At 40.8% G+C, this 24,308-nt stretch overlaps 1 protein-coding gene across 4 annotated transcripts in view; it reads right to left on the bottom strand.

Moving 5' to 3' along the window:
• Positions 1–24,308, bottom strand: part of LOC126164076 (serine/threonine-protein phosphatase 2A 56 kDa regulatory subunit gamma isoform) — a 382,345-nt gene that overhangs the window by 22,256 nt on the left and 335,781 nt on the right. For all 4 annotated transcript variants that reach the window (XM_049920208.1, XM_049920210.1, XM_049920211.1 and 1 more), the window contains 4 exons: positions 20,988–21,107; positions 20,781–20,908; positions 11,179–11,280; positions 3,035–3,227 (listed from right to left, as the gene is read on the bottom strand). In XM_049920208.1, coding sequence (XP_049776165.1) covers positions 3,035–3,227; positions 11,179–11,280; positions 20,781–20,908; positions 20,988–21,107 — 543 coding nt within the window. The remainder of the gene's footprint in view (positions 1–3,034; positions 3,228–11,178; positions 11,281–20,780; positions 20,909–20,987; positions 21,108–24,308) is intronic.

Here is a 24,308-nt window from a genome sequence, read left to right as displayed (position 1 = left end):
AGGGACTTCTTGGTATGGAATGGGTGGCAGCTGTCGAAGTGGAGATATTGCTGTTTGTTAGTAGGTTTGATATGGACAGAGGTATTGGTGTAGCCATCTTTGAGGTGGAGGTCAACATCTAGGAAGGTGGGTTGTTGGGTTGACTGGATCAGGTGAAGCAAATGGGGGAGAAGTTGTTGAGGTTCTGGAGGAATGTGGATAGCGTGTCCTCAACCTCGATCCAGATTACAAAGATGTCATCAATGAGTCTGAACCAGGAACTCTATATCATATATATCTATGTCTGTACTGCTGCAAACAGAGATAAGGATTGTTCTATGACAGCTGGAACAAGTCCTTAGCAAGATCCCTAACAAAGAACAGGCAATAAATCAAGGAGAATTCAATCTTAGTTTGGAGATACTACGCAAGACGCACATTTACATGGTTAGATATCATGGTCTAGGTGAAAGAAATGTCCAAAGCAGGTACTCACTAGATTTCTGTGTGAGTAATGACTGTATGTAACACTATGTTACAACATAACCTAAGACAACTGTACACTTGGATATCATCTAGTGATAGATTTAGAAACCAGAATGAAGTCACAGTAGAGCGAAGATGCCAGAAGACTTCAGTCTTGGACTAATACCTTTCCTGGAGTTGACTGTGGAAGTGATTACAATCTGCTACCCGTGCAAATGTGGATAAGCTCAAATCAGACAAGACGAGTGGAGAAAGACAACTAAAACTCACAATAAAGGAAGCTTTTTGGAAATTTGGTGATCTTGTAAGATCAAAACTTTACATCATCAGTGTTGATAAAGGTGCACCAGCATCAAATGTGGGACCAAGTGAAGGTGGTCATTTACTCATCATTTCAGACATCAAAATGACCAAAAACTGCAAAATGTCCTTGGACATCACAGTCCACATTACAATTACTTGAACAGAGGAGAAATCCGAAGGAAACGGGTATCCATCGCTCCCACGATCAAGACAGATATAAAAACCTGTGCACAAAAATAAAATGGAATTGCAGAAAGGACAGATTACACGCCATTAGCAATGTATGTGATGAGGTAGAACAAAATCATAATCAAAATCAAGTACAGCATCTCTTCAAGAAACTCATAACACCCGATGAATTTAATCCTCATATGTGGGTGGTAGATGATGAGAATGGCAACCCTATCGAAGACAAGGAAGAAGCTGCTGCGAGGTGGAAACTGTACTTGGGAAAGTTATAGTCTGTGATTAACAGGAGTACAAAAAGACAAGCAGTTGTGCAACTTACACTGGAACCTACGATCTCACACAGTGAAAGAGATAACACAATACAACATCTGAAGAACTATAAATCCCCTGGTCTACACAATACATCTGGTGAGATGATCAATGAAATGGGCAGGAACATGTTTCGGTGCTGCTTTCAATGTGTACAACAATGTGGGAAACAGGGGAGTAGTTGAAGAGTTTATTTAAATATCCGTGCACAGCACGACTTGAGTGTGGGTGCCCCATCATGCTGCAAATACATACCACATGTGTAGCCGTATGTCCAGGCGTACATCTTCCAGCATGCTGGGCAGAATTTCTTGCAAAAAGTGAAGGTAATTTGTCCCAGTAAGTCGAGGAGGTAGACAGACCAGCCCTATAAAATGGTCAGCCACAATGCCCGTCCAAACATTGAGCAAAAATCTTTTCTGGTGTCCGTGGACGTATGTGAGATTAGGATTTCTCCTTGCCCAGTAATGAACATTGTGTGTGCTATATAGGCCATCCCGATGGAAGGTGTACTCGTTGGTAAACAACACAATGGTGGGGGAACTCTGTATCTCGTGCGACATGTCGCAGAAACCACTGGCAAAAACCTAGCCAATGTTCATAGTCTGCCAGAGGATTTAGGTCTATGTCAGGGTGCTGGCCATCATCCCTTAAAACCTCCCAGATTAACCAATGAGTGACCCCCAACCACTCACTCAAGTACTTGTTGTAGGTGCTTCCTCGTAGCTCTTGAGAACAGTCTCTTCAAATGCAGCACCCCGTCGTGTTCGAGGTCTTCCAGCATCACTATGATATCCCGTTAACAAGCCTGTTTTACCAAGTCACCGGTTAATTGCTGTAAACATCTGTGAGTGTGGTTAGCGCCTTGCTGGGTACCGTTCCTCATACAACCGCTGAGCTTCATGCACATTACCATCGTCTAGTCCATAAACAAAAACCATATCTCATTGTTGTTCAGACGGGGGGCAAATACTGTGCCGCCATGCATACTGTATGACTAAATCGCAGGTGGTGTGTGCGCACACGCGCGAAGTTTACTTGTGAATGCCACTGACGTGAGATAGAGACAAACAGCAAGACCTGACATGTGTGCCTATCAGATTGGAATAGTGACGGGGCAAAGGATGTTTGTATGTGTGAACCGACAACCACAGTGCTGCCCATCAACAGACAAATGGCAACAGGGCAATCCCCACGGCCAATCGGAGCGCGTGGCACCGAGTTTCCGTGGTTTAAAAATGGTGCACTGTCGACCTACACAACATTGGTAATTTTGGTACCTACTGGCGTCAGCTATCCAGGATTAAAATTGTGTGACACAATTTTTCTGCACCCTGTATATACAAACTGAAGTTTAGGAAGAACGGAGAGACATGATATTAAGGCTGAGAAATGCTGTTAGGAGGGAAAGCTCTGTATTACAAAGAAATGAGACAGAAGGACTCTGAATACAACAATAAGAAACTGGAGCATAGTGGTAAAAGAAACTAAATATTTTCACTTTCAGTCACAGAAACACATGGAGATAACTGATTTTTCTTCACTTACCATTTCTCTTCTTTTCTTTAATATGCAACAGTAATTTCAAAACTTCCTATTTCACTATATGTTCGAAGAATACAGTAGTAGTCAAGAAGCAGTACAGGCAATCCATTTTATGGCATCTCGCATAATTATCTTTAATTACAAATGCCTCAACTAAATTACAATTACTGTAAGGGTTAAAAAAAAGTTTTTATATAAATGGTAATACATTATAAGAACATACCTCTCTCGCTTCCAGCTCGAGCTTTTCCATAGACAAATCATCTTCAATTTCACCTTCCCCAAGAGGTGAAGACATTTCATCCATACTGCTGGCAATGCTGTTTGTTCTCGACGGTGCATATCCGGGATTTCTCATAGCCAATTCCTCTATGCGACTCCAAGCTTCCTCTCTGTCTTTCTGGCGTTCTTTATCCCTAGATCACAGTAATTACAAAAGTTGTATACAAGATTTCAAAAAGCTTAACTGTGTGTATCTACGAAACAATTTGCTTTAATAAATGACGCTCTTTTCTGAACATCACAATTATCATTTTTAAATTATTTTACACATGACATTAAACTGAAAGAAGCATAGAAGTAGTTAAAATGAAAGGAGGAATACATTAAATTGCTGCTAAGGGGATTAAAGGTGAACATTCTACCAAAGAGGAAGTTATTTGAGACGGAGCACAAGCTCCGCCAGGGGAAGGAAAACAACTACATCGCTACTGGAGGGACCACTTACCCTAAGCGATTAATGCAAACCCGAGAAAACCTAAGCCTGGATTACCAGATGAGAATTTGAAACCCAGCCCTTCCAGATGCAAGCCCTGTGTGTCATTGCTTGCTGCACCTTACTGACACCCACATGTTACCTGCCCTGCCATCACACCGAAATCATCCTCATCTCATAATAGAATGTGTAAAGGTAACAGTACGGAAACTTATCTTACAAGATGTTCTTCAATACCCCGATCCTACTGGCCTCAGTCCCCACTAGCCCCTGCCCGACACCTATCTCCACCACTACGCGTGCCTCTTCGCTCATTCCGCACTCACACTGTCGTCTTTGCAGTCTCCCTGTTCCTGTATTCTATCTCCTGCTCGCAGCCCAAAAACCCACATCACCGTGCACCATACTCGACTCCTCGTGTCTGCGCCAGGGCGAGCCTGCTGCAGCTGAATTCCTACCCCGTATACTTGCTACCTTCTGGCCGTTGGTCACCGTTTCCTTCGTCTATCTGTCTGTCCGTCTGTCCCTCCCACTCTCGCCTCCCTCGTCCACTCTGAACAAAACGACCACTCGTGCCAGTCGAGCTACAGTACTGGCAGAACCTAAGTGGTGGTATAATGAAATGCGTACCAATGTCAGTAAGTGTAAGTCTCCTGTCAACAACAGGACACTGCTGCTTGACAGGACACTGCTGCTTACGTACAGTGCCTTCAGTTTGCTGTCACAGCTTGCAGAGTTATCTCCAAACAGTACTTGGCGTATACACTCGATGTTGCTTTTGCCACTTTCTGGACGAAAAGCAATCGGCACAGGAAGTTAACGGCCAAATCGGTGTATTGCACACTACGACTATCGGGTCATTCCCTGTGAAACCGACCGATAAAAACATAAATTTGAACCTCGATGGTTTATAACTTTGTATATCTGTCATTTTAGTCTACCTATCGAAAGGAGATAGAATCCAAAATTACTTTATTTTTTACATTGTGTTTTTGATTTACTAATCTTTAAAGCCCCCCCATGAACCATGGACCTTGCCGTTGGTGGGGAGGCTTGCGTGCCTCAGCGATACAGATGGCCATACCGTAGGTGCAACCACAACGGAGGGGTATATGTTGAGAGGCCAGACAAACATGTGGTTCCTGAAGAGGGGCAGCAGCCTTTTCAGTAGTTGCAGGGGCAACAGTCTGGATAATTGACTGATCTGGCCTTGTAACATTAACCAAAATGGCCTTGCTGTGCTGGTACTGCAAACGGCTGAAAGCAAGGGGAAACTACAGCCGTAATTTTTCCCGAGGACATGCAGCTCTACTGTATGATTAAATGATGACGGCGTCCTCTTGGGTAAAATATTCTGGAGGTAAAATAGTCCCCCATTCGGATCTCCGGGCGGGGACTCCTCAGGAGGACGTCGTTATCAGGAGAAAGAAAACTGGCGTTCTACGGATCGGAGCGTGGAATGTCAGATCCCTTAATCGGGCAGGTAGGTTAGAAAATTTAAAAAGGGAAATGAATAGGTTAAAGTTAGATATAGTGGGAATTAGTGAAGTTCAGTGGCAGGAGGAACAAGACTTTTGGTCAGGTGATTACAGGGTTATAAATACAAAATCAAATAGGGGTAATGCAGGACTAAGTTTAATAATGAATAAAAAAATAGGAGTGCGGGTTAGCTACTACAAACAGCATAGTGAACGCATTATTGTGGCCAAGATAGACACAAAGCCCATGCCTACTACAGTAGTACAAGTTTATATGCCAACTACCTCTGCAGATGAAGAAGAAATTGATGAAATGTATGACGAGATAAAAGAAATTATTCAGGTAGTGAAGGGAGACGAAAATTTAATAGTCATGGGTGACTGGAATTCGTCAGTAGGAAAAGGGAGAGAAGGAAACATAGTAGGTGAATATGGATTGGGGGGAAGGAATGAAAGAGGAAGCCGCCTTGTAGAATTTTGCACAGAGCATAACTTAATCATAGCCAACACTTGGTTCAAGAATCATAAAAGAAGGTTGTATACCTGGAAGAATCCTGGAGATACTAAAAGGTATCAGATGGATTATATAATGGTAAGACAGAGATTTAGGAACCAGGTTTTAAATTGTAAGACATTTCCTGGGGCAGATGTGGATTCTGACCACAATCTATTGGTTATGAACTGCAGATTGAAACTGAAGAAACTGCAAAAAGGTGGGAATTTAAGGAGATGGGACCTGGATAAACTGAAAGAACCAGAGGTTGTAGAGAGTTTCAGGGAGAGCATAAGGGAACAATTGACAGGAATGGGGGAAAGAAATACAGTAGAAGAAGAATGGGTAGCTCTGAGGGATGAAGTAGTGAAGGCAGCAGAGGATCAAGTAGGTAAAAAGACAAGGGCTAATAGAAATCCTTGGGTAACAGAAGAAATATTGAATTTAATTGATGAAAGGAGAATATAAAAATGCAGTAAATGAAGCAGGCAAAAAGGAATACAAACGTCTCAAAAATGAGATCGACAGGAAGTGCAAAATGGCTAAGCAGGGATGGCTAGAGGACAAATGTAAGGATGTAGAGGCTTGTCTCACTAGGGGTAAGATAGATACTGCCTACAGGAAAACTAAAGAGACCTTTGGAGAGAAGAGAACCACTTGTATGAATATCAAGAGCTCAGATGGCAACCCAGTTCTAAGCAAAGAAGGGAAAGCAGAAAGGTGGAAGGAGTATGTAGAGGGTTTATACAAGGGCAATGTACTTGAGGACAATATTATGGAAATGGAAGAGGATGTAGATGAAGATGAAATGGGAGATAAGATGCTGCGTAAAGAGTTTGACAGAGCACTGAAAGACCTGAGTCGAAACGAGGCCCCGGGAGTAGACAACATTCCATTTGAACTACTCATGGCCTCGGGAGCGCCAGTCATGACAAAACTCTACCATCTGGCGAGCACGATGTATGAACCAGGCGAAATACCCTCAGACTTCAAGAAGAATATAATAATTCCAATCCCAAAGAAAGCAGGTGTTGACAGATTTGAAAATTACCGAACTATCAGTTTATTAAGTCACAGCTGCAAAATACTAACGCGAATTATTTAGAGACGAATGGAAAAACTGGTAGAAGCCGACCTCGGGGAAGATCAGTTTGGATTCCGTAGAAATGCTGGAACACGTGAGGCAATACTGACCTTACGACTTATCTTAGAAGAAAGATTAAGAAAAGGCAAACCTACATTTCTAGCATTTGTAGACTTAGAGAAAGCTTTTGACAATGTTAACTGGAATACTCTCTTTCAAATTCTGAAGGTGGCAGGGGTAAAATACAAGGAGCGAAAAGCTATTTACAGTTTGTACAGAAACCAGTGGTTGGGAAAGGAGTGAGACAGGGTTGTAGCCTCTCCCCGATGTTATTCAATCTGTATATTGAGCAAGCAGTAAAGGAAACAAAAGAAAAATTCGGAGTAGGTATTAAAATTCATGGAGAAGAAGTAAAAACTTTGAGGTTCGCCAATGACATTGTAATTCTGTCAGAGACAGCAAAGGACTTGGAAGAGCAGTTGAACGGAATGGACAGTGTCTTGAAAGGAGGATATAAGATGAACATCAACAAAAGCAAAACGAGGATAATGGAATGTAGTCAAATTAAGTCGGTTGATGCTGAGGGAATTAGATTAGGAAATGAGACACTTAAAGTAGTAAAGGAGTTTTGCTATTGAGGGAGTAAAATAACCGATGATGGTCGAAGTAGAGAGGATATAAAATGTAGACTGGCAATGGCAAGGAAAGCGTTTCTCAAGAAGAGGAATTTGTTAACATCGAGTATAGATTTAAGTGTCAGGAAGTCGTTTCTGAAAGTATTTGTATGGAGTGTAGCCATGTATGGAAGTGAAACATGGACGATAACTAGTTTGGACAAGAAGAGAAGAGAATAGAAGCTTTCGAAATGTGGTGCTACAGAAGAATGCTGAAGATAAGGTGGGTAGATCACGTAACTAATGAGGAGGTATTGAATAGGATTGGGGAGAAGAGAAGTTTGTGGCACAACTTGACTAGAAGAAGGGATTGGTTGGTAGGACATGTTTTGAGGCATCAAGGTATCACAAATTTAGCATTGGAGGGCAGTGTGGAGGGTAAAAATCGTAGAGGGAGACCAAGAGATGAATACACTAAGCAGATTCAGAAGGATGTAGGTTGCAGTAGATACTGGGAGATGAAGAAGCTTGCACAGGATAGAGTAGCATGGAGAGCTGCATCAAACCAATCTTAGGATTGAAGACCACAACAACACAACAACAATCTTTAAAGTTCCAGAAATTGTGTCATTTTTGTCACATTTCAAAACTTTAACATGGCCATATCTCAAAAAGTACTTTATGTGCAGATATGGAATTTATACAATTTTATTCAGTTTACTACAGGCTTTAAAAAGATGTGCTACTTGACAAAATTCATTAAAATGCTAAATTTTCCCAAACCAAAACTTTTTAGAATTTCGAAAATTTTAAAATCTCATTTCTTTTGTTTTGGGGGGAAAAAAAGAGAAAAAGAAGTAGTATGTTAGTTGTATGGTATTTTTTTAAAGTTCATGATGTTATTCTGTACGGTACATAAACTGTGCTGTGTAACAATTAACATAAATAATGCATTTTCCATTTTATATAACTTAACTTATAATAGTAGTTGTACATACAGGAAAGAGAGAAAGAGAGAGAGAGAGAGAGAGAGAGAGAGAGAGAGAGATAGAGAGAGATGCGTGCATAACTCGTGTGCTTAGAGCTCAGGGGATTAAGTGACAGAAAATTTCCAATGTCGTGACATAAAATGCTTAATCGCCCAGTATCGTGTTGAAAGGCACACACACTTGTCATATCCCGACATGTCTTACTGGGAAATTAAATCTTTAGTTCAGACGTTACTCTGGACCAGGTGTTCCTTTTTCATAATGGAGAAGACCAGACGAACCAGCGGTCAGAGAGCAGCTCCACACTTTGTACATTAAACACCTCAACTGCCCGTGTAAGACGATATAGACTATCAGAAGTTGTAGCTGTTACATTAATTGTCAATACTGCTTGCAAGAATTATGTTACATCATTTAAAAGAAAATTGTAACACATAATTTTAGACTCTAGTGAGACTGTTGGTGGACCACCGTAACACCTCTCTTCTCGAAGAAGAGTAAAAAATTTCACTTTGCGAGGCATTCGGATAACACAATGTCAAATAACAGCAAGCGTACGACATCGCTCAATTAATAATATCGATTAACATTAATGTATCTGTAAAATGAAGCTGAATTATTTGTAGTCTTTTCCGAATGTGTGTCGTTACGGTGCATTTTAAAATATCTCCACAGTTAACGTGGCAAAGCCAAACGAGAATTTAAATTTAAGTGTATAATTTTAATACAATAAATTTATAGTCGTCGAAGAAAAACGATTCGATACGTTCCCCCGGGAACAACATCGTAGAATTTAGTGCACACATTAACAAATAATACGCGAGTAACAAATTTTAGGTCTTTAGGCCAAACAGTTTTCGAGACACGGTGATTAATAAAAATCGGGGGTGGGCAGTCGGTAAGTCCCAGGCTTCTCGACAGAGCGTAGGCGAACGACGTGGGAGACCCGCCCTTGCGTACTGGGAAAGGTACCGACGGAGGCGGTTTGCCGTCGCCTTCCTCCGACCGTAATAGGGACGCACGACGGCGGAGACGACACGACGACACGCAGTCATCTCGGGGGAGGTGAAAAATCCCTGACCTCGCCAGGAATTGAACCCGGGACCCCTCACTCTGGAAGCGAGACCGCTACTGAGAGACCGTAACCTGCTGACACAAATACCTACAAGTGTAGAAAAAATTATCAAAATCGGAGATGTCGAGAACCACACCACTGGTCAACTTCACACTGACTGGCTCTACTAGCAGAGAGGAAAACACTGCACATATGTCTGACAGTAGTCACCCTCAGTCAACGACACTATCTGATAAACCGTACAGACAACTTACAGCTCACACGTCCTCTGTAACTACCACCACAGAACTGTGTGCTGCCTTTTCAGAAACAACTGGGGGAGCTGTGTCAACACAGACGGTACGCAACTGCCTCCGCACCCTCAATTCGGCTTCTAGGCGTCCGTTACGAACGGCAGCATCGAGTTGTGTGAAGACTTTCCACGAGGGAGCACCCGGAACGAAACTCGGATCGACGGTGTCAGGTTCTCTTCGTTGAGTGCAGGGTACGTCTGGTGCCTAATTGTCAAGGACAGGTGTAGAGGTGCCCAGTCATACCCACAAATGTGCCGAGCGAGTGGGCTTGCGGTACTTGCTGCCGCAGATCCGACCGAACACGCTCTGAGAACGTGTGAACCTCGCACAGTGCCGTCGCGTGAATCTTCCTCGAACTGTAGTCGACCTGACGTCTCTACAGTACAGTGGACAGCTCGCCGAGGATGACCTGAGTGTGTTACAGGTCTTGCGGTTAGGGTGACGTGTTGTCAAATGTTACCCGGAAGCAGAATCTCATTTCACAGATGTGTTCTTTCGAACAAAGTTCTTTATTTTTTCATTCCCTTCTTCACTCACATAAACCCACAATGTTCACTGGCATGCAGGCACTGCAAAATTATTTTTTTATGAAGTTTATACACCAGACGTTAAACCGACATCACAGACAACATAATGGCCACACATTCAGCTGCAAAAGTTTCACATAAAGAAGCCTAACACAACTGCAAAGTGACTTCTCACTGCAATTATATAAGCACAAAAAATGCAGAATATGCACATTTTCAACGCCCTCTGCAAGACCAGTTGCACAGTTATTATCTGTAAACGTTTTCTGTTTTAGTTTGTTTTCATTTACCCTATTTTTTATTTGTGAATTATCTACAGAGCAAGTGACCAATCAAAAATTTTAAATGCTCCTAGACACCACATATACATAGGAAAAGGAACTTGTTAAAAATAAAATTGAAGTACAGATTTATAAATAAGTCACCTTCACATCAGTCACTAATGATTAGTACCACTGTTGAAAGCTCAATTTCCTTTCTGGCAGGCTCCCTCCTTACAACCCAAAGACAGCTCATTACAATGGTAACAGACAGATTTACAAGCTATGATCCAGGAAGAATAGATTTTCTTTCTTTAATTCCAGCCTGCGTTCCCAAAAATTGTCATCGTACTATCAATTTTGGTCTGTATTGACAGTCTTCAGATCTGCAGGAAAAGGGGAACAAAACACAACTAATGGACAAATTGCATCCTGTAAACTATAAGTTATGACAAAGTAAAAGGTACTAATTCCATACACATAGAATACACGAGTTTAAAAATGTGACAAAACACACCTGTCTAAAACATCGTGACATTGTCGACAGTGAAAACAAAACTAAAAAAATATTTTCATGTATTATTAGTTCTGTTCTATAATGCTTATGTTAATTTTGTCTTATCTCTCTTGATGATACCACTGACTTTATTACATAAGAATATATCTTAAAAAGGTATGTTCTGTCAAATTTTTTAAGCTAATCTATGTATGGAGCAAGTACCGTTTTATTAAGTCATAATTAGATTACAAAATGTAGAATGCCAAAATCAATAGTGTGGCAATTTGTTTGAACACAGACTGGAATTTAATATTGCTGTAAATAAGTGAAATATACTTACTTAAGTCTTTCCTGTTTGAACTGCTGTGTACACTCATCGAAAAGTTTCTGATTGATCTCCATGAACAGCTTCAGAGCATTATATATTAATCCATGTATTGTCCTAAATAACATAAATTACAAAATTAATACAACTGTTGCATATGTTTATTTTTCATTACATTCAAAATTTCCGAAACCTCAGCTCATCCAGATTGTATGTATGAGTTATTAACTCATGGCTTTCCAATAGTTTAGAATTTGTCCCAATAAAAAGTCTACAGAGTTAACAGGAAACCTATGTACATACACAAATCAAGAATTAGTTGTATAATATGTTACCTTTAAGATTAGCATACATCTGTATTAACATTTTAACACTAGAATGGCAGAAAGGGTCAAAAAATCTGCCATACTTTTTCCTTCAACCATTTTTTTTTTTTTTTTTCATTCTTTCACTTCATACAAGAAATCTTATTACTTTTCCCAATTTTTTCTCCTCTTTACAATGGTATATTAGGATATAGAAAAACTTACATTTTCTTGACCATTTAATTCCATCTACCCTGGAGGGCTCAATCTGACAGTGTCGTAATTTCTCTTTTAACATACACAAATAATCCCACAATGAAGAGGCAGCAATCAGCAATCCTGCAGAGATGCTGCTGCTCACTGTTACATCGCGGTAAATGCACATTCGAATCAGTCACAGTTTATATTGTGTTATTCAGGAAATATTCTTTGTCCATGAAAGATGTATTCAAACCTATCTCACCAGCATGAACTTTCTGATGAAGAAATGTTATGTCTCCAAGGGAATTATGAAGCTGAACTGGAAACTGACTTCACAGGTGAAGATGAGGATCTTGTAACAGAGACAAGTGAAGATAAAGACACTGTGAATAAGGAGAGATCAGTGGAGGAGGATTCATATACTGATCGGTGTCAGTCCTCACCTCTTCAATCATCACAGCAGACCCAGTTGAATGCCTCTACAAAAATGCTTGCACGGGATGGAACCAAGTGTGAGACAGACAATTTACCAAATGCTCAGAAAGTCCTAAAATCAATGATTGGACTGTCTCACTCCAGAAATTAAAAAGTTGATAGTCTTCAGATAAATTCGTATTGTGATTTGCACAAACGACGTTTCTGCAGATGACCTTAGGCCACGTTCTTGGGGCCATTTTCATCAACAATGTTATGCCAAGAGTGAGGTTTCCGAAGTTTCTCAGATTTTTCTATTTCGATGAAAAATCAATCTAAGCTGAATGCCTGCCAGCCAACAAATTCACTCTTGAATCTGAAATTAGAGGAAAGTTAATGGAAAGCACTAGTCATTCTTACTGCACTGTAGAAAATATTACCAAGCAAAACACTACAAACTTTCTTTCAAATGGCCTATAAACCTGACAAATACGGTTCCAAATTCTGGACTGCTGCTAACATAGCAACGAAGAATATACGTAAAGCTTCCCCATACCTCAGAAAACAGGATGCATATAGAGGAAAGCAACCACTCAATGTCACTGTCCTGCATCTCATGGAGCCATTTCTACATCAAGGGACAAACACGACAATAAACAACTTCTTCATGTCTCTTCAAATGTCTAAACAGCTCAGGGAAAATAAAACATTAGTTGCCACAAAGAACAAGATCCACTCTGAAATCGATGATGAGGTAAAGAAGTCAAATGCTGAAATACACAACCCCACTATCCCATACCAGACCTACAACACAGACTGCACCACGACTGCATTATTCTGAGTACACTGCTTTCTGAAGCAGCAATGACCAATGAAGGAAAGAAGAAATCTGAAACCATAACATTATATAAAGCAACAAAATAAAGGACGGATGTCATTGATCTAATGAACTGTAAATATGCTACAAAGACTGCATGTAGAAGAGGTCCGATGTGTATCTTTTACATCATCATGGACTCGGCTGCAGTACACTGAACTAACGAAAGTCACGGGATACCTCCTAATATTGTGTTGGGCCATCTCCCGCTCTGCACAGTGCAGCAATTTGACGAGGAATGGTCTCGAGAAGTCGTTGGAAGTCCCCTGCAAAAATAATGAGCCATTCTGCTTCCACAGTCACCCATAAAACAAAAGAGTATATTGAGCCATTCTGCCTCTATAGCTATCCATAACTGCGAAAGTGTTGCCAGCACAGGTTTTGTGCACAAACTGAACCTCTGATTATGTCCTACAAACAATCGATGGGATTCATGTCGAGTCACTGGGCAGCCAAATCATTCACTCAAATTGTCCAGAATGTTCTTCAAACATATCGTGAACAATTGTGGCACTGTGACATGACACACTGTTTGGGAACACTTAAGTCTACGAATGGCTGCAAACAGTCTCCAAGTAGCCAAACATTACCATTTCCAGCCCACAGTCAGTTCAGTTGGACCACAGGACTCAGTTCATTCTATGTAAACACAGCCTGCAGCATTACAGAGCCATCACCAGCTTGCACAGTGCCTTGATGACAACTTTGGACTGAGACTTTGGTGGGTCCATGCCACACACTGACCTCAGCATCAGCTCGTACCAACAGAAATCTGGACTCATCTGATGAGGCCACGGTTTTTCTAGTCGTTTAGGGTCCAATTAATACGGCCACGAGCCCAGGACACATGCTGCAGCAATGTCATGCTGTTTACTCGCACTGGTCATCTGCTGCCTTAGCCCATTAATGCCTAATTTTGCTGCATAATACTAACATATAAGTTCGTTGCACATCCCACATCGATTTCTATGGTTATTTCGTGCAGTGTCACTTGTCTTTTAGCACTGACAACTCTATGCAAATGCCGCTGTGCTCTCGGTTGTTAAGTGAAGGGCGTTGGCCATTGTGTTGTCCGTAGTGAGGGGTTATGCCCGAAATTTGATATTTTCTGCACTCTCTCGACACTGTGGATCTCTGAATACATAATTCCCTAAAATTTCTGAAACGGAATGTCCCGTGTTCCTGTGCATCGAGTTTCACCTACCATTCCACATTCAAAGAGTGTTAATTCATGTCGTGCATCCATTGTCACATCAGAAACCTTTTCACACGAATCATCCGAGGACAAATGACATCTCTGCCAATGCACTACACTGTTACATCTTGCGTACATGATACTACTGCCATCTGTTTATGCACGTGTCACTACCCCTTTACTTTTGTCACCTCTGCGTAAATATATTTACAAAGTAGTAGCAAACAAGAAAATGGAAATGAAGTTCATACTTCAACTGACGAATGAATTCAAGGGGGAAAGGACAAAAAAAGAACAGACAAAGAAGAAGACAAAGGAACAAAATGATCTTGAAAATGGAAAAAATGTCAAATCAGGCTCTGAAAAGGCAACAAGACCAATGACAACTGTGTAAAGAGCCAGGCAGTTTCGTGCATTAAATGTGCAACATAAAACAGAAATTACCTATGCTAAGTGCACTAGCAGATTCCAATTACTTGAGTAAAAGCTACAACAAAATTGTGTGTAGAACACACGTGAGTATAATATGGAACACATGAGGTCTGTTCAAAATATCTTAGGACTTTGTCCAAAAAATTCACCTACATTTATCTTTTACTTATTGTATATGGTCTCCTTTTAAATACTCTCTTTTACAATTGATAGATCATTCCCAACGAAGTTTTCACTTCTGGAAGCAGTCTCTGTATGCCTTTCGCTGGATCGCGTGAAATGTCATTTTCAAATTTTCTTATATCTCGTCTATGTCACAAATCTTCATACTTTCAATGTGGTTTTCAACTTTTGGAAACTAAAAAAAGTACACAGGCCCCAGGTATGGAGAGTACGGAGGATGAGGCAGCACAGTGATTTTGTTTTTTTGCGCGATAGTCACACACCAACAGGGATGAATGTGCAGAAGCATTATCGTGTAGCAAGAATCGTGAACTGTCTTGCCACATTTCAGGCCATTTCCTTGTCACATTTTCTTGCAGGCATTGCAATTCATCCCAATAGTACAATCGATTAACAGTTTGTCCTTGTGGCTCGAACTGATGATGAACTAATCCTTAAAAGTCAAAGAAAACTATCTGCACGACTACATCTGACCTGACCTGATGAACTGTTTTGTCTTGGAGACCCTTTCTCAATCCACTGTGAAGACTGAACCTTGGCCTCAACATCGTAACCATAGATCCATGCCCTTTCACCAGTTGTGATTCTCCTAAGGGAAATCTCATTCTCATTTGCACGATCCAAAAGCTCTTTACACACTGCGAGGCAAAGGTCTTTCTGGTCTTGACTCTTGAGCCGCGCAACGAACTTGGCGGCAAAACGATGCATTCCAAGATGCTGTGTCAGGATTTCATGACACGATTCAATTGAAATGTTACATTCTTCTGCAACCTCTCGAATAGTCAGTCTTTGATTGGCAGTCAGTTTCATTGACATTCCTGACAAGCGTTCTTGATAGACTCCAAAGGGCGTTCTGAATGAGGGTCATGTTTAATTTCTGTCTGGCCATTTTTAAACCATGTGAACCATTCATAACATTGAGTATGGGTATGAGTATGCCTAGCCATAGGCTTCCTGCATCAATGGACATAGGTCTGTAAAGGTTTTCTTGAGTTTCACACAGTATTTAATGCAGACACGTTGCTTCTCTTATTCCGCCATCTCTAAATTCGCGTATTGTGTGATACAACATTCTACCTAATACAACCCTGAGCAATAACTAACTGACAAACAACAATAAAACTTCCAGCAGCTACACATTAAATACAAGCATGTGCAGGAAAGCCAACCGCATTTCACATCAACATACCATTGATGCAAAATTATGACTGTTCTGGAAATTTTTGAACAGACCTCATATACTAAATGTGTCTAGAAAGCTCTACAAATAATCAATTTACGGATTTCTACAGTTTACGAGGTTGTTAGCATGAACAATAATAATTAATTTTGTCAAAATTATTAAGTAATGAACTAAATATTTAATAAAATATTTTTCATAACTTACACAAAGGTAAGGATTAACATACACTAAAATAAAGTACTCATTTAAGTCAAATATGAAAATATTTGATGCAGGATCAAAATGACCTGCTCAGCACAAAAGTCAGATACTGGCAGTTTGTTGTATATAGTATGTTGATCAACTTTGAGAACCAAGGTGGGTGGAAAATCACATTGCAGAGTTATTTGTAATCAAAGTAGAATGAAGTCTATCACTTGAACTCCAATGAGAAAGAATGTAGTGACAAAAATTCCCAAAGAGGTTCACGTGTAAAAAGAAGTGCAAAATGTTTTGCTGTGAATTAAAGTTTTAAGTAAAAACTATTTATGTATTTATTCAGTAGCCACAATAAACAAATATAGTGCAAAGAAATCCCGCTGTGATGCTGAATGTTTTGCATTCTTCGTATGCTCTCATGGTGCTGCATGTGACACCGGAAAATAATGGATCATCACACTCTAAATATTGAGTCCAGGATTTGTACAATGAAAGATTCACCATTTAGTAGGTAAAATACTGAAAGAACATTCAATGAATTGTTGAGCCTAATTATACGTAAACAACTGATATCAGAACTTCAATTATTACCACAATATGGATGCTTCAGATGTTCCGAAAGAGAAAAGCATCACCAACAATCTGGTATATGCTGTTCCCTGTTTTTGTAAATATCTGGTAAATAGGTCAATCTTTGGAAATTGCATTATCACTCCATTTTCCGAAGGACATCGTATCAATGTTGTTGAAATTTTACTGTGCACACGAGATGTGACCAAAAACTAACAAGAATTTTTTAATTTTGCGGGTTTTATCTTGTTGGTACGCATGTTCCTGAAGTATGTATACATTTTCAGCTGTTGTTTATGTTAGCATATCCTCTGACTCAAGCCAAGCAAATTTTTTTTTTTTTGGGTATGAAATGTGTAGCAGCAAAGTTTGTTCTGCAATTGTTGAATTTCAAATAAAAACAATGTTCTGAAGACATAACTAAGTTGACAAAGATCCAGAGCTTGTAAAAAATGATAACAACATGTGACAAAACATGGGTCTATAGGAAAGATGTCGAAATCAAGGCCCAGTTGTCCAAATGGAAACTGCCTGAAGAGCCAATTCAGATAGTTTGATCACATGAGGAGGTTGTTGTGACAATTTTCTTCAATAACAGTGGGACAGGGCATCACGAGTTCCCGCCTTATGGTCAAATGGTCATTAAGGAATACATCCTGGAAGTTACGCACCGTTCGTGTGAAGTAAGCCAAAGAAAATAACCACAACTGTGGCAAAAACACAAATGGAAATTTCGTCATAATAATACTACTGCACACACCTCAACACTTGTTCACCATTTTTTGGCAGAAAACAAAACCATTATGTTGCCTGAATCACCGTATTCACCAGAAATGGCCCCTGTGAATTCTTTCTGTCCCCGACACCGAAGAGAACTGTGAAAGGAGATCATTTTGACAAAAACAGAATCATTGAAGAATCTGTACACCAAAATGACAAGTGAGTTTCAGAAGTGCTTCCAAGACTGGAAAAAGCACTTGCACAAGTGTATTAAATCTGAGGGGTATTACTCTGAAGGGGACAAAGTAGTTGATGATGATGAAGAACAAATGAAGATTCTTTAAGAAATACAAAAATTTCTGTTACTCATTGATCACGTCTCACGTGCCATCAATAGTACTTGTTCAGTTTGATAACTGTGCACACTTTTCAAGCATTACTGCAACTGTCGAAGGGAGGACACAAATCCGTCGTCTTCCAGGGAAATAGCTCCTGACACCTGTACTGTGGGATGGAAGTAAGCTGGGCGGTGGCTCCATTTTGCTCTGGGCAACATTCACGCGGGCACCTACGGGTCCAGTGCAGCTCATGCAGGGCATCATGACAATCTAGGAGGATGAGGATCGTACACTGGTTAGAGATCAGGTATACCCCAATATGACCATCATGTTTCCTGACAGCAGTGGCGTTTTTAAACAAGATAATGCACCATGTCGCAAGGCCAGGAGTGTGATCGAGTGGTTTCAGGAACACTGTGGTGAGTCCTGAACACATCTGGGATGTGACAATTTGGTGTCCAGAGCATACACGGATAACCAAAATTGTTATCATAAATCAAGAAGCTGCTGTTTAGTTTGTTCACACCAAGACTTGTCCATGGCCTGTTACAACTGAAAGAATAGTCACAGTTTTTGCACTAACACAATTCTCAATAACAATATTATGAAAAGTGTAGGGTAGCTGCTACTCGCCATATAGTGAAGATGCTGAGTTGCAGACATGCACAACAAAAAAGACTGTCACAAAATAAGCTTTTTGCCAAGAAGGTCTTTGTCAAAATAGACAAAAAACACACACACACACACACACACACACACACACACACACACACACACACACCACCGCGCACGCGCAAGTCAACCACCACGCACGCGCAAGTCACACACACGACTGCAGTCTCTGGCAGCTGAAGCCACACTATGGGCAACAGCAGCAGTGCTTGATGGGAGATCACCTGGTTCAGGTTCTTTGATAACATCTTTGCAATCTACATCGAGAGGTAGGACACCTAATCCCAATTCCTCCAGAACCTCAACAGCTTCTCCCTCGTTCACTTCACTTCATATGGAGCTACTTAACCAAACAAGCCACCTTCCTAGATCTTGACCTTCACCTCAAAGATGGCTACATCAGTACCTCTGTTCATATCAAATCTACTGCCACCTGTTCCATACCAAGAAGTCCCTTCCATACAGCCTCGCCACCCATGGTCGTGGGATCTGCAGTGACGAGTGGTCCCTCTCAAAATGTACTGAGGTGAGGCCTTTACAGACCATAATTATCCTCCCAACCTTGCACAAAAACAAATCTCCCGTGGCTTGTCTTTCCAGTCACCCACCACCTCCCAACCCTTGTAATTCAGTGCCACACAGGATTGGACCAACTGAATTACATTCTCTCCCATGGCTTTAACTATCTTTTGCCGTGCCCTGAAATGAGAAATGTCTTGCCCACCATCTTTCCCACCCCACCCCTCCCATTGAACCTACACAATATACTTGTCCATCAATACACATCCCCTCCTTCCAGCCCCTTACCTCATGGGTCATATCACTGTAATAGACCTAGCTGCAAGATCTGTCCCATACATCCTCCTCCCACCACCACCACCACCTACTCCTGTCCAGTCACAATCATCATCTATCCCACAAATGGCAGGGCTATCTGTGAAACCAGTCAAGTGATCTACGAACTAAGCCGCAACCACTGTGCTGCACTGTATATGGGCACGACAACAAAGAATGGCCACCAAAAACTGCGGCCAAGAAACAAGTGGACTATCCTGTTGATGAACATGCTGCCCAGCATGACATTCTTCATTTCAATGACTGCTTCACAGGCTGTGCCATATGGATTCTTCCCACGAACACCAGATTTTCTGAATTGTGCAGGTGGGAACTATCCCTGCAATATATGCTATGTTCCCCTAACTCTCTTGGCCTCAAACTTTGTTAGTCATTGTCCTCACCCATCTAGTGTCTTCCCTGTTCCCATTCCAGCACTGCACAGCCCTCGATTCCACCAGTATTTTTACTTTTCTCCTTTCCACTATGCCCACCCCTTCTCTCCGTCACTCTCCGGCCAACCTCCCACCTTTACCTAGCTCCCCTATCCTCTCTCCATCTCGTCTCTACATGGTCCCGAGCAGCACTCCAGCATGCCCCCTCCCCATCTCAGCCTGCTCCTTACCCCCACCCAGTTACCTCTCCCATCACACACTGCTGCTGCTCATAGTGTGGCTTCAGCTGCCAGAGACTGTGGTCACGTGTGTGTGTGTGTGTGTGTGGGCACGCGCGCGCACTCTATGTTGGCGAAAGCTTATTTTGTGACAGTCTTTTGTTGTGCCTATCTGCAACTCAGAATTTCCACTATAAGGTGAGAAGCAAACTGTTTTTTCATACTATTGTTATATTCCTACTTGGATTATCCATTGTTTGCCGATTCTCAATAAAATTTTTCAGAGTACAAGACTGCACTCTCATGTAGTTTATAATATCGAAATTTCAGCCACTGTTGAAATCAACTACCAATGTGCATTGGAACGATGAACAACACAACAGCACATAAAAACACACCCAGAAGTGTTGAAGATGGCGGCAGCCACAAAAGCCTACACTTGCACCCAGCACTATGATTTGACAATTAACAGTAGGTATGTTCACTAGTTAAAATATTTTTAGTAACTTTTTCTTGAATCTGTTTTTTCCCCCTCACGGCTTTATCAAATCAATGGCTACTACAATATAAAAATTAAAGTAACAAAGTAATTACAATTGATAAACATGTTATACAAAACAGCTGATGCATCTTATATGTATTTTGCTTATTAAGTTTCAGAATCACTAGCCTCCACCATGTCTATTTCTTTGTTTCTTGTCACACCAATTCCAGCTCTAGCAGCTATAAAACTATGGCTGTTCTGTCATACGACTATTGTCACACTCAATTTCAGCTTCCATTTTGATGAACAGCATACAATTGAAGTCTTGAAAATGTCAAGTAGTAAGCAATTGCCAGTGTACTAATATTTCTATGTACACATAAGTTTGAATTACTTACTTGTTCCAGTGAGATTTTGAATTGCGATACAGAGAAGGAAACATGATTGGAAGTATAACAGCAGCATTGTCATTTATCAAAGACATAATGTATTCGTTGTTCCAGTAATAAAGGGCCCGTTCTGCCACCTAAATGGAACAATTTCAATGTATCAATGCCAGAATTGTATCTACGAGGTGTAAGCAGCATTTGCTAATTTCACAGTACCTGGAAATGTGGGCTGGAAACACATTTAGCTAGTTGACGAAATAATGGATCCATCACTTTCTGAAATTCTGCTGGTTCAATAACATCCAGAATTTCTTCCAATTCATTCAGGTACATTACCTACAAGATAAACAACAGGCATTAAATTTATGTTCAAGACATTGTAAATACACTATTTATTATCATCGTTGCTAAGCAATGATTGGCAACTATTGCTACTTATCAAGAACTGATAAGAAACTACTTTGTTACAATCAATGTAAAGATACAACACAATGAAGACCTTAACAGTTGGTATTTGTATTTTTGAGAGTTTTTTTGTTTTGCTGGCATTAGGCTGTGGTCTGAGGCACATTTCTCTGTCTAGCGTTTTGTCTTCCAATGCTGGAGAAGACCATTAGAGGTTATAGCAACTTGGAAAGCAGTTACAATCTCAAACAACTCAGCAAACCTAATCTTAACTTTATAAGTAGAAATAGTATGTAGTGACTGTCTGTCAGACTCTAAAGGTTGCAGCTCCACATATTGTCTTACAGTTTGAACAGAGTACATGGAGTTCTTGCAGTTGTTTAAAAAGACAATTTTATAGTTCTAGATAAATGCACTTAATGTGGGTATCACCCATTTTTCAGACAAAGTCACCCTGTCTGCACCGGAGGTGAGTTCTTTTTACTTGTGGCAACATACATAACAATGGTCGTCATGGCAAAGAAGGTACACCTCATCCTTTTCAAGACGCTTGTTGGTCATTTAGTTTTACGGGGTGGGACTCTTCTGATTATAACCAAACATATGACAACCACTTTCTTTTGGGGTCAAATTTGTATAGCCATGCTTCTTAACTTGTTACATTATTAAATACTGCTTCCGACCTTCCAGAATCAAATTTTCCTAGTTTTGCCTGACAGAATTCAACAGCTTTTCTTAGTTAGCAAATAGATAATGTATCAAATTTTTAAACCTAAAGGCTCTCAAGACTAGACCACTGCTAATCAAATTCCATAGTGCACTCAATTTTCAGGGAACCCATAATCAGTTCATTGGTAGATCCAAGCTCATTTTCTTTATTAGGGCCATGGCCAGCTGTCTTCACCAAATCTCTTTTCGAAGTGTTTTTCTAACATTTGAACTTTGTAAAGTGGTAAATACTACTGCTTTGGAAGATGAGTTCCGAACATCCTAATTTGCATTCAGTCTTATTCTGAAAGCAAATAAGGACTAGTGTTCTATCCTGTTAGCTGAAGCTTATGTGGAATGAGACGCCTCTAAAGGAAATTCTCACAAATTCTTCTCCTGATCATAAATGCGATGATGAATGCAAAACTCTCATATGTATTAGTGTAAAATCTAATAAAAGCAGTTGATGGACATTTTTATTTATGAAACTTCCTGGCAGATTTAAAACTGTGTGCTGGACCGAGACTCGAACTCGGGACCTTTTCCTTTTGCAGGCAAGTGCTCTACCATCTGAGCTACCCAAGCACGACTCACGCCCTGTCCTCACAGCTTTACTTCCACCAGTGCCTCATTTATTTGTGTGTTAACTTGTTAGATTCAACTGTATTAATTTTTTTAAAAAACAGTCTGTTCCCTACAAAATAAAATGCTGGCTACTTCTGCAATGTCCACAACAACTGGGAGTGGCCAGATCTGTTACAAATCAGCATGTCTGTTCCTTCATTTACACTGATGTGTCCTATAGGGACTCTGACTACTTCATATTATTCCTTGCAAAATTTCACAATTGTGACACAATGTATGAACATAAGGGGGGGAATCTTGTTGAAAGTATTTTTGAAATGATAATTTGAGAATGGCTCTTCCAAAATACAACTTTTTCAGTAAGACACAATCTTAATATCATTTACTGTAAAATGGCGAAGTATACTGTTGAAATAATAACCACATTAATACATGCAGTTTGCAATTTATTGTTTCCAGGTATGAAATTTTATTTGGGGATCTATGTAATTTAATGTCTTCACTGAGAAGCTGTGCAAGAAACGAAGGAGAAATTTGGAAAGGAAATGAAGGGTCAGGGGGAAAAAATAAAAACTTTGCAGTTTGTTGATGACACTGTAATTATGTCAGAGATGGTTAAGAAATTGTAAGAGCAGTTGAAAAAATGAATGGTATCATCGAAAGATTATCAGAGCGGTTGGAGATAGTAGGCATGTGTGCACGAGGTGTGCCTGTTTGTGTGAATGTGTTTGTATTTTCTGAAGGAGGTGTGTGTGTATGTGTGTGTGGAGGGGGGGGGGGGGGATTACACCATTTCAAATATTATTGTCTTTGTTAGAAACCACCATAACTTTAACTTTCAGTCAAAGAACACTGTATTTTGGAATAGAAACTTGCACGCAATCGTGCTGCAATTAGATTGTTTCTGATTGCAAATCAGTAGATAGTGGCAGTCAAGTAAACAAAGGCTTGTTCAAATGAAACTGCCAATACCTTAGACCATGGATAATTGTATGTTTCGTTTTAAGGCGCAAAAAACAACTGAGGTTATATGCGCCCAAATTAAAACTATAGAACGCAAACTCAGAGACAAGGGAAACTACTATGTGTCAGTCCCAATGGACAGAATAGGAAACATCTAAACAGGGCACGGGGAGGAGGGGGGGGGGGGGGGTGTTGTCCAAGGCACTGGGAGAGGCTTAAGAAGCCGAAGCTTATTCCCATGAAGGGAGGCCTGTTAGCAATGCCCAAGGGACACCACCGCCTGTCAGATGGCAATGCAGAGATCATCGGAGCGAATAGAGATACTCACGGGCTGAGGTGAGAGGACTGCAGCCTCGGCAGCAGCGTCGGCAGCCTCGTTTCCCAGCCGACAGACATGGCCAGGGACCCACAGAAACATGACATTGGCTCCACCAGGAGTGAGCAAATGACAGTATTCCTGGATGTGCAGCACTAAGGGATGAGCAGTGTACAGTGCACAGAGACTTGGAGGGCGCTGAGTGAGTCTGAGCAGGACACAATTGGGGAGGCCGTGTCACCCGAGTACTCCACGGCCTGATACAAGGCGAAGAGCTCGGCTATAAGTACTGAGGAGTGGGCCAGAAGACAATATCGAAAGACACGGGTGCCAATGACTAATGCACATCCGACCACACGGTCAATCCGAGAACCATCAGTGTATGCAAAGGTACTATCGCTAAGTTCCATGAAAAGGTCGTGAAACTGGAAGTGATAGACCGAGGCTGGAATAGTGTCCTTGGGAAGGGAATGAAGGCCAAGGTTAACATGGGTCACTTCACGAAGCCAAGGTGGTGAAGGGTTCACACCCACAGGTAAAGTTGCAGATAGCATGAAATT

Source organism: Schistocerca cancellata, chromosome 1, assembly GCF_023864275.1.
Source record: "Schistocerca cancellata isolate TAMUIC-IGC-003103 chromosome 1, iqSchCanc2.1, whole genome shotgun sequence".
Lineage (NCBI taxonomy): Eukaryota > Metazoa > Arthropoda > Insecta > Orthoptera > Acrididae > Schistocerca > Schistocerca cancellata.
Note: the sequence above shows the minus strand (reverse complement) of the source record. Positions and strands in the feature narration are given on the sequence as shown.